The sequence below is a fragment of the Oncorhynchus masou genome, unplaced genomic scaffold, assembly GCF_036934945.1.
Source record: "Oncorhynchus masou masou isolate Uvic2021 unplaced genomic scaffold, UVic_Omas_1.1 unplaced_scaffold_7026, whole genome shotgun sequence".
Classification (NCBI taxonomy): Eukaryota; Metazoa; Chordata; class Actinopteri; order Salmoniformes; family Salmonidae; genus Oncorhynchus; species Oncorhynchus masou.
The window spans coordinates 2,163-12,186 of NW_027013488.1; the positions used below are offsets into that span (position 1 = coordinate 2,163).

At 49.2% G+C, this 10,024-nt stretch overlaps 1 protein-coding gene across 1 annotated transcript; it reads right to left on the reverse strand.

The window, feature by feature from the left end:
* Window positions 1–6,114: 6,114 nt before the first annotated feature.
* LOC135537040 (integrin alpha-6-like) lies at window positions 6,115–9,295 on the reverse strand. The gene is made up of 6 exons (XM_064963253.1): window positions 9,042–9,295; window positions 8,831–8,952; window positions 8,620–8,699; window positions 8,277–8,538; window positions 7,269–7,400; window positions 6,115–6,372 (listed from the first exon to the last, which is right to left on the reverse strand). Exons 1-6 carry the CDS (start codon window positions 9,293–9,295, stop codon window positions 6,137–6,139), a joined length of 1,086 nt encoding a protein of 361 aa, XP_064819325.1. The 3' UTR covers window positions 6,115–6,136.
* Between the last annotated feature and the right edge of the window lie 729 nt (window positions 9,296–10,024).

The window sequence follows — 10,024 nt, forward strand, 5'->3', positions numbered from 1 at the left end:
ACTCCGCCGTCGAGATCCAGGGAGCGATGCTAGGCAGACACGAGGGGGAATTGTCTGCTGCTCGACATGCCGTTGAGACCCTGGCCGCCCAAGTCTCCGACCTCACAAGACAGGTTCACCAACTCCACCTCGATACACCGCCCACTTCCAGGGTTTCCGAGTCTCCGGAGCCCAGGATCAATAACCCGCCGTGTTACTCTGGGGAGCCCACTGAGTGCCGCCATTCCTCACTCAGTGTGATGTGGTGTTTTCTCTCCAGCCCAACACTTACTCCAGGAGCACAGCTCGCATCGCCTACGTCATTTCTCTCCTTACCGGACGGGCGCGTGAGTGGGGCACGGCAATCTGGGAGGCGAGGGCTGAGTGTATTAACCAGTATCAGGACTTTAAGGAGGAGATGATACAGGTTTTTGACCGTTCTGTTTTTGGGGAAGAGGCTTCCAGGGCCCTGTCTTCCCTATGTCAGGGGAATCGATCCATAACGGATTATTCTATTGAGTTTCGCACTCTCGCTGCCTCTAGTGACTGGAACGAGCCGGCTTTGCTCGCTCGTTTTCTGGAGGGTCTCCTCGCCGAGGTTAAGGATGAGATTCTCTCCCGGGAGGTTCCTTCCAGCCTGGACTCCTTAATAGCTCTCGCTATTCGCATAGAGCGAGGGGGGTGGCAGTGATGCGGCAGGTGGCAGTGATGCGGAGAGGGGGGCAACGGAGAACGCGAGCTCCTTTCCACGAGCTCGGCGACGAAGATCAAACATCTTCGTCGCCGAGCCTCGTGGAAAGGAGCTTCGCGTTCTCCGTTGCCCCCCTCTCCGCATCACTGCCACCTGCCGCATCACTGCCACCCTCCTCCGCCGGCTCGGGTGCTGAGCCTATGCAGCTGGGGGGTATCCGCATCTCGGCCAAAGAGAAGGAACGGAGAATCACCAACCGCCTCTGTCTCTACTGCGGCTCCGCTGGTCATTTTGTCACCTCATGCCCAGTAAAAGCCAGAGCTCATCAGTAAGAGGAGGGCTACTGGTGAGCGCAACTACTCAGGTCTCTCCTTCAAGATCCTGCACTACCTTTCCGGTCCATCTCCGCTGGACCGGTTCATCTGCTTCCTGCAGTGCCTTGATAGACTCTGGGGCGGAGGGCTGTTTTATGGACGAGACCTGGGCTCGGGAACATGACATTCCTCTCAGACAGTTAAGGGATCCCACGGCCTTGTTCGCTTTAGATGGTAGTTCTCTCCCCAAGATTCAGCGTGAGACGCTGCCTTTAACCCTCACTGTCTCTGGTAATCATAGCGAAACCATTTCTTTTTTAATTTTTCGTTCACCTTTTACACCTGTTGTTTTGGGTCATCAAATCAAATCAAATCAAATCAAATCAAATTTATTTATATAGCCCTTCGTACATCAGCTGATATCTCAAAGTGCTGTACAGAAACCCAGCCTAAAACCCCAAACAGCAAGCAATGCAGGTGTAGAAGCACGGTGGCTAGGAAAAACTGGCTAGTTCGCCATAACCCTTCTATTAATTGGTCTAGTAATACTATCCTATCCTGGAATGTCTCTTGTCATGTGACCTGTTTAATGTCTGCTATCCCTCCTGTTTCCTCTGTCTCTTCTTCACAGGAGGAGCCTGGTGATTTGACAGGGGTGCCGGAGGAGTATCACGATCTGCACACGGTGTTCAGTCGTTCCAAGGCCACTTCTCTCCCTCCACACCGGTCGTATGACTGTAGTATTGATCTCCTTCCGGGAACTACTCCCCCCCGGGGTAGATTATACTCTCTGTCGGCTCCCGAACGTAAGGCTCTCGAGGATTATTTGTCTGTATCACTCGACGCCGGTACCATAGTCTCCTCCTCCTCTCCCGCCGGAGCGGGGTTTTTTTTTGTTCAGAAGAAGGACGGGTCCCTGCGCCCATGCGTGGATTATCGAGGGCTGAATGACATAACAGTTAAGAATCGTTATCCGCTTCCTCTTATGTCTTCAGCCTTCGAGATCCTGCAGGGAGCCAGGTTTTTCACCAAATTGGACCTTCGTAACGCCTACCATCTCGTGCGCATCAGGGAGGGGGACGAGTGGAAGACGGCGTTTAACACTCCGTTAGGGCACTTTGAATACCGGGTTCTTCCTTTCGGCCTCGTTAACGCTCCAGCTGTCTTTCAGGCACTAGTTAACGACGTCCTGAGAGACATGCTGAACATTTTTGTTTTCGTTTACATGGACGATATCCTGATTTTTTCACCGTCTCTCCCGATTCATGTTCAGCACGTGCGACGCGTCCTCCAGCGCCTTTTAGAGAACTGTCTTTATGTGAAGGCTGAGAAGTGCACTTTTCATGCCTCCTCTGTCCCTTTTCTAGGTTCCGTTATTTCCGCTGAGGGCATTAAGATGGATCCCGCTAAGGTCCAGGCTGTCATTGATTGGCCCGTTCCTAAGTCACGCGTCGAGCTGCAGCGCTTTCTTGGCTTCGCGAATTTCTATCGTCGTTTCATCCGTAATTTCGGTCAGGTGGCAGCTCCCCTCACAGCCCTTACTTCTGTTAAGACGTGCTTTAAGTGGTCCGTTTCCGCCCAGGGAGCTTTTGATCTTCTCAAGAATCGTTTTACATCCGCACCTATTCTTGTTACACCTGACATCTCTAGACAGTTTGTTGTTGAGGTTGACGCGTCAGAGGTGGGCGTGGGAGCCATTCTTTCTCAGCACTCCCTCTCTGACGGCAAGGTCCATCCTTGCGCGTTTTTTTCTCATCGCTTATCGCCGTCGGAACGTAACTATGATGTTGGTAATCGCGAACTGCTCGCCATCCGCTTAGCCCTAGGCGAATGGCGACAGTGGTTGGAGGGGCGACCGTTCCTTTTGTCGTTTGGACTGACCATAGGAACCTTGAGTACATCCGTTCAGCCAAACGACTTAATGTGCGTCAGGCTCGTTGGGCTCTGTTTTTCGCTCGTTTCGAGTTCGTTATTTCTTATCGTCCGGGCTCAAAGAACACCAAGCCTGATGCTTTATCTCGTCTCTTCAGTTCTTCTGAGGTCTCCACCGACCCCGAGGGATTCTCCCTGAGGGGCGTGTTGTCGGGTTGACTGTCTGGGGAATTGAGAGGCAGGTAAAGCAAGCACTCACTCACACTCCGTCGCCGCGAGCTTGTCCTAGGAACCTTCTGTTCGTTCCCGTTCCTACTCGTCTGGCCGTTCTTCAGTGGGCCCACTCTGCCAAGTTAGCCGGCCACCCCGGCGTTCGGGTACGCTCGCTTCCATTCGCCAGCGTTTCTGGTGGCCCACTCAGGAACGTGACACGCGTCGATTTGTCGCTGCTTGTTCGGTCTGCGCGCAGACTAAATCTGGGAACTCTCCTCCTGCCGGCCGTCTCAGACCGCTTCCCATTCCCTCTCGACCGTGGTCTCACATCGCTTTAGATTTTATCACCGGACTGCCTTCATCAGCGGGGAAGACAGTTATTCTTACGGTTGTCGATAGATTCTCTAAGGCGGCTCATTTTATTCCTCTCGCTAAGCTCCCTTCTGCTAAGGAGACGGCTCAGATCATTATCGAGAATGTTTTCCGAATTCATGGCCTTCCGTCAGACGTCGTTTCGGACAGAGGCCCGCAGTTCACGTCTCAGTTTTGGAGGGAGTTTTGCCGTTTGATTGGGGCTTCCGTCAGTCTCTCGTCCGGCTTCCATCCCCAGTCTAACGGTCAAGCCGAACGGGCCAATCAGACTGTTGGCCGCATCTTACGCAGTCTTTCTTTTCGTAACCCTGCGTCTTGGTCAGAACAGCTCCCCTGGGCAGAGTACGCCCACAACTCGCTTCCTTCGTCTGCTACCGGTCTATCTCCTTTTCAGAGTAGCCTCGGGTACCAACCTCCGCTGTTCTCATCTCAGCTCGCCGAGTCCTGCATCCCCTCCGCTCAGGCTTTTGTCCAGCGTTGCGAGCGCACCTGGAAGGGAGTCAGGTCGGCACTTTGCCGTTATAGGGCACAGACTGTGAGGGCCGCTAATAAGCGTAGAACCAAGAGTCCTAGATATTGTTGCGGTCAGAGAGTATGGCTCTCCACTCAGAACCTTCCCCTTAAGACAGCTTCTCGCAAGTTGACCCCGCGGTTCATTGGTCCGTTCCGTATTTCTCAAGTCATTAATCCTGTCGCAGTGCGACTTCTTCTCCCGCGTTATCTTCGTCGTGTTCACCCGGTCTTCCATGTCTCCTGTGTTAAGCCCGTTCTTTGCGCCCCCGCTCGTCCCCCCCCCCCCATCCTTGTCGAGGGCGCACCTATCTACAGGGTTCGTAAGATTTTGGACATGCGTCCTCGGGGCCGTGGTCATCAGTACCTAGTGGATTGGGAGGGGTACGGTCCTGAGGAGAGGAGTTGGGTTCCCTCTCGGGACGTGCTGGACCGTTCGCTGATCGATGATTTCCTCCGTTGCCGCCAGGTTTCCTCCTCGAGTGCGCCAGGAGGCGCTCGGTGAGTGGGGGGGTACTGTCATGTCTTATTATGTCTGTTCCTGTCCTTTCTCTTCACTCTGTCTCTCTCTGCTGGTCTTATTAGGTTACCTTCTCTTTCTCTCCTTCTCCAGCTGTTCCTCATCTCCCCTAACTAGCTCGTTCACCCTTTCCCCACCTGTTCCCTTTTTTCCCTCTGATTAGGTCTCTATTTCTCTCTCTGTTCCTGCTACTTTCGGTGTCAGATTCTCGTTTGTGTTTCTCATGCCAGAAGCAAGCCATCGTCTCGTTTGCTTCCTCCTAGTCCTATCCTGTCGGAGTCTGCCTGGCAGGTGCATCCTGTACACTACTAACTATCTTTTGTTTGCACCGTGTCCAGTTCATCATATGCTACGTGTGATCAGCTACCACCGTTGTTCCTCTGTGACCCGCACCGACCCAGAGCGACTGCAGCCTGTCGCCGCTACCCAGCTATTCATCAGAGGGACTTTATGTTTCATTTGTCGCCCTCTCTGCGGGTAGTCTATTGTGCCATTGACAACGTCGGAAGAGGATCTATGCCATTCCTGTTTTTTCATTAAAAGAACTCTGTTTCTGTTAAACCGCTTTTGGGTCTTCACTCAAGTACATAACACTTCTAGCCATCATCGATCTATTTTTCATGTTTCATTGGTTTTGTCTGGTTGTCGGGTTTCAATTCCCTAATTACATGTTGTATATGTTCCCTCTGTTTCCCCCATGTCCTTGTCAGGAATTATTTATTGTAAGTACGTGCGCTTTATGTGACTGGTGCGATACGGGTTTTTGTGCCCATATGTTTTGTTACTTTTGTATGCCGGCAGTTATGTACATTCAACGTCTCTGGCTATTTACCAAGTTCTTCTCTCCTGCGTTTGACTTCCATGCCACCAGTTACACACCCCTTGACAGACGCGCCCCTCTCCTCCTCGTTGCAAATGTTTTGATTAAGCTCAAGACACATCTACCACAGATTTGACATACTTTTCACTGACAGCCACAACTCGATCGGCTAGGTATATTGCTATTCACAATGCCCAAATAGCGGGATTCCCAAATAAGCAAAGCCTTACACACTTGTGATTTGAAACAATCCACAGGTATTATTAAAAACAAGCTAATGAGCCTCTGCGGCTAAGTCATGCTCTCTGGTGAAGTATTTTGAATGTTTTTACTTAGATCGTAGTAATTATATAAATCAATTTACTTAAGGGGAAGCCATTAACCTAACAGTGCACTGTGTACCCTGCCAACTTTCCTTTTAAATTTGCAAGAGTCTGAAACCAAAGATCTTTATATAATAACAAGATGCTCATGTTTCCGCCCTAACAATGGGAATTGTTGTTCCTAAGGCGGGAAGGCAAGCGACAAACTTGGGTCTGAATATTATACTGATAGAAACGCATTGGACTTATTCTGGACAGATTTTGGCGAGAGTGAGCCCTCTCACTTCACCTCTTCCTCTCTGCTGAAACTCTCTCCCCCGGAGAAAGCATCAGAGTGAGCGAAACAGCTCCCCTCTGTCTTACTATATGTAGCCCATGTATCTGATTCTGTCTGGTCAGAAATAGTATGACATGCCATACTCTTCTACACATACTGAGACAGAGGGGCGCTGTTTCGCTCGCTCAGATGCTTTATCTGAGGCCCCCTAAGCCCCGCCCATTATGCCGGCCATGGAAATAGTATCATGGTCTTGTCTTCTCATACCCGTCTCCAGTGAGATCCACCACAGTGAGGTCGTAGCCGAACGATGAGGCTAACCCCTCCCCTTCCAGGATGTACTCTGGTGACAGCATGGAGGACTCATCGGACTCCTTCTTCAGCAACACCACCTCTCCGCTGTGATGGGCTCTCGGAGCGCCTGCAACCACTGTCAGCTGACCCTTCTTAGTGATGGCCTTCCCTGAGTCCAAAGAAAAGCCTGATAGGAGAAAGATAATTCACCAATCAATCAATCCGTCTGTCAATGTATGTCCACATAAATACAGACATGTTTCAGGTGAGATGGTGCTATACTAAATGTTTGATGCACTGCACGGTCACAGATATGGATGGAACACTGACTGAGTTTACACAAGCAGCCCGATTCTGATCTTTTTTCCACTAGTTTGTCTTTCACATCAGAACTTTTCACATCAACTCTCTTTCAGAGCTGATCTGATTGGTCAAAAGATTAATTTATGAAAAAAAAAACAGAATTGGGCTGCCTGTGTAAACGCAGCCAGTGGCTGTAGATGTAGATGGACAGGCAATCAAAGATCATGTTATAATAATGTTGTGCTGACCGTGCATGACACAACATGAAGGCACCAAACCAATCAGAAACACTAACAAACAGCACCTGGACTTGGCATCACACCAACCCATTCCCAACACGACTGATGACACCAATATGTTGCATTCGGATCGGCCAAAGCTAGGCCCTGTACAGATTCACTGATTTCTCCATCATATATCTATATCTATTCAAGCCCAGTTGGTTGGAAGTGGATGTGAGTTATAGCTCTGATTATCTGCACCACATCTATCTCAGGTCGATGCTCATGATGAGCGCAATGTTCCACTGTGCATGATGATGACTAGGGCACGGAGTGATATTATTGGCTCTGGAGAGCATGATGTCATCACGCAGGTAGTCTTACAATTCTAAGTAGCTATTGGCTGTCACATCAGTATCCATAGCAACCTGGGAAGGAAGTGACTTGTACACAAACGGTTCACGCTGGAGCTGGACACACTGGTCATGAAGAGCACACATTGAGGGGGAGAGGAGGAGCCAGAGAGGGATGAGGGATGAAAGAAAGCAGGGGTACCTACCCAGGTAGCTGTTAGGGGGCACAGGGACCAGGTCTGGGTTTAACTGGTTCTCATCACCCACCTCATAGGGCCCATCTTTGTACGAACGCATCTCCAACAGAGTGCTGTTCTTATGCTCTACTCTCACCATACCTGGCGGGGGAGGGAGGGAGGGAGGGAGGGAGGGAGGGAGGGAGGGAGGGAGGGAGGGAGGGAGGGAGGGAGGGAGGGAGGGAGGGAGGGAGGGAGGGAGGGAGGGAGGGAGGGAGGGAGGGAAAAGGAGAAGAATAAATGAGAGGAGGATGAGGATGAGGGATAGGAAAGTGAAGAAAGGGGGGATGGAGATGAGAAGATGAGGACAAAAATCTCAACACAAGCGTATAATAAATGGAAAAGCATTTGATAAATAAATAACACACAATAAATAAATCACACAATAAATCAATAACACGTGATAAATAAATAACACATAATAAATCAATAACACGTGACAAATACAATATATGAATCATGAGCTGAAAATAAAAGTTAAAAAGTAACATACATGTTGATGTGACCCTTATCAAAATTCTACATTTTATCATTGTGGTTTTGCTTCCAGCAGAGGTCACTGTGGGTAATACATTTGAGCATGATTGAGAGAGGAAGGGCCCATGTGGACTATGCTAATCTGCCTAACCCTAACCTCTGACCCCTCACCCTAACCCTACCTCTAACACCTGACCCAGACATAACCCTGACCTTATCCCCTAACCTTACCCTGACCCCTAACCCTACCTCTACTTGAAGGTAACAGTGCTCACTGTTGCCCCTAGTGGCCGGTTTCCACATCATCTCCCAATGTCCTCAGACATGGACAGACGTCCAATACTGACTTGTTTCACAGGTGACATTGTTGGGTAGGGCTTGCAAGTTAAGCATTTCATTTTACTTGTGCATGTGACAAATACAACTTGAAACCCTGAAAGCTATCTGATCTTGTCTAGGGTTTTGAATCCAGGAATACACACTCACACGCCACACCCCTACCTTTCCAGTCATATGCTCCAGGAGCTCCAAACACTAGGTATTCATAGTCCCTAGTGAAGGTGGCAGACAGACCCTGTTGGCATGAGCCAAACCTCTCATGCCCGCGTGCCCGCCCCTCACAGAACCTCCAGTTCCCTCCGTCCTCATCAGACCGGACATTGATTGTCAGGTCCTGGCTCAGCACGTAACACCTTCCTGTGATGTCACGAGACTCCTGGGGCGTGTTCACAAACAGACGCAGCTGGTAGCGGTGGGCACACGTCTGGAGAGAGGAGAGGGATTGGTTAATGGAGCTGTCAGTCAAGTCAATGGCCAATCAGTTTGAAAGTGCACACACACTTACCACAATCTTTCCTCCTGGTCCCTGGCTGTTCACTGTTACACCCATCCACTGGTTCTCCTTGCTCTCAGTATTCAGGTTCTCTACACACACAAAACCATCATCAAATCTTAATCAAATGATTCTGCCAACAGACGATTTCCTTGCAAGGATCTGTGTAGACAGATGAAGACAGAAAATAAGTGTGTGTTCATGTGTTCAGAGGTGAGCTCACCATTGTTGTCAAGCTCCACGCGGTTACAGCTGGAGGAAGTGGTGTCACAGTTGTAGAGTCCTCCTGTGACCTTTGACTTCTGACCTCCCAGAGCTTTGGCCCTCGGAGCACCAACAAGCAACCTGTAACAAACATCACAACGCCATGTTAGGATACAGAAAACAAACACGCACACATGAAACACACAGACACACACTCAATGAGGACCAGCCTTTCAATAGTCCTCTCAATGAGGACCAGCTTATCAACAGTCCTCTCAATGAGGACCAGCCTATCAACAGTCCTCTCAATGAGGACCAGCCTATCAACAGTCCTCTCAATGAGGACCAGCCTATCAACAGTCCTCTCAATGAGGACCAGCCTATCAACAGTCCTCTCAATGAGGACCAGCCTATCAACAGTCCTCTCAATGAGGACCAGCCTATCAACAGTCCTCTCAATGAGGACCAGCCTATCAACAGCCATCTCCACCCCTCCCTCCCTCCCTTCATGCACACACACACACACACACACACACACACACACACACACACACACACACACACACACACACACACACACACACACACACTTTATTTTTTGGAACCACAGACTAGAGGACACACCCGCTGAAAAATCGGAATAAATGTTTTTATAGTAATATACATATTTTTTATCTCGTTATTTATTCATTCATATTTTTACAAAAGGTAGTGAGAAGGGGTTTTTACGAGTCCTGTATTAACGGACTGATATAGCCGTATGTAGCACAGGGTACATTGATAGTGCAGAGAGACATTTATCTTGTCAGAATATCCATAGTCTTTGTCCCAGCTTAACTTGAAGAGGATATTAGGCCTACCTACTTACAGAAAGTGTGTTTACATGTTTTATTTGTTAATATCACCAGATAGGTGCAGTGGAATGTGTCGTTCGGATGAAGATATAAGATATTAGGTTATTTCGTCAAACCTGTGAAGCTTCTACGTTTATCAGTTGCTCATTCAACGTATTTCCTGCTACTTTACTCAAACTGTTTTAACAGTTTTCCTTCCTAAGTGTTTTACATTCCCTGAGATCAACCAGAAATATTTACAAGGCCAAATATTCCCAGATTTTCATAAAAAGGTCTCTCGTTTCTGCATCACCAAATTTTGCATAATGCAAAAAGAGATGGGTAGGTGCACTTTGGGTCTGGAGGGCATGGAGCATCGC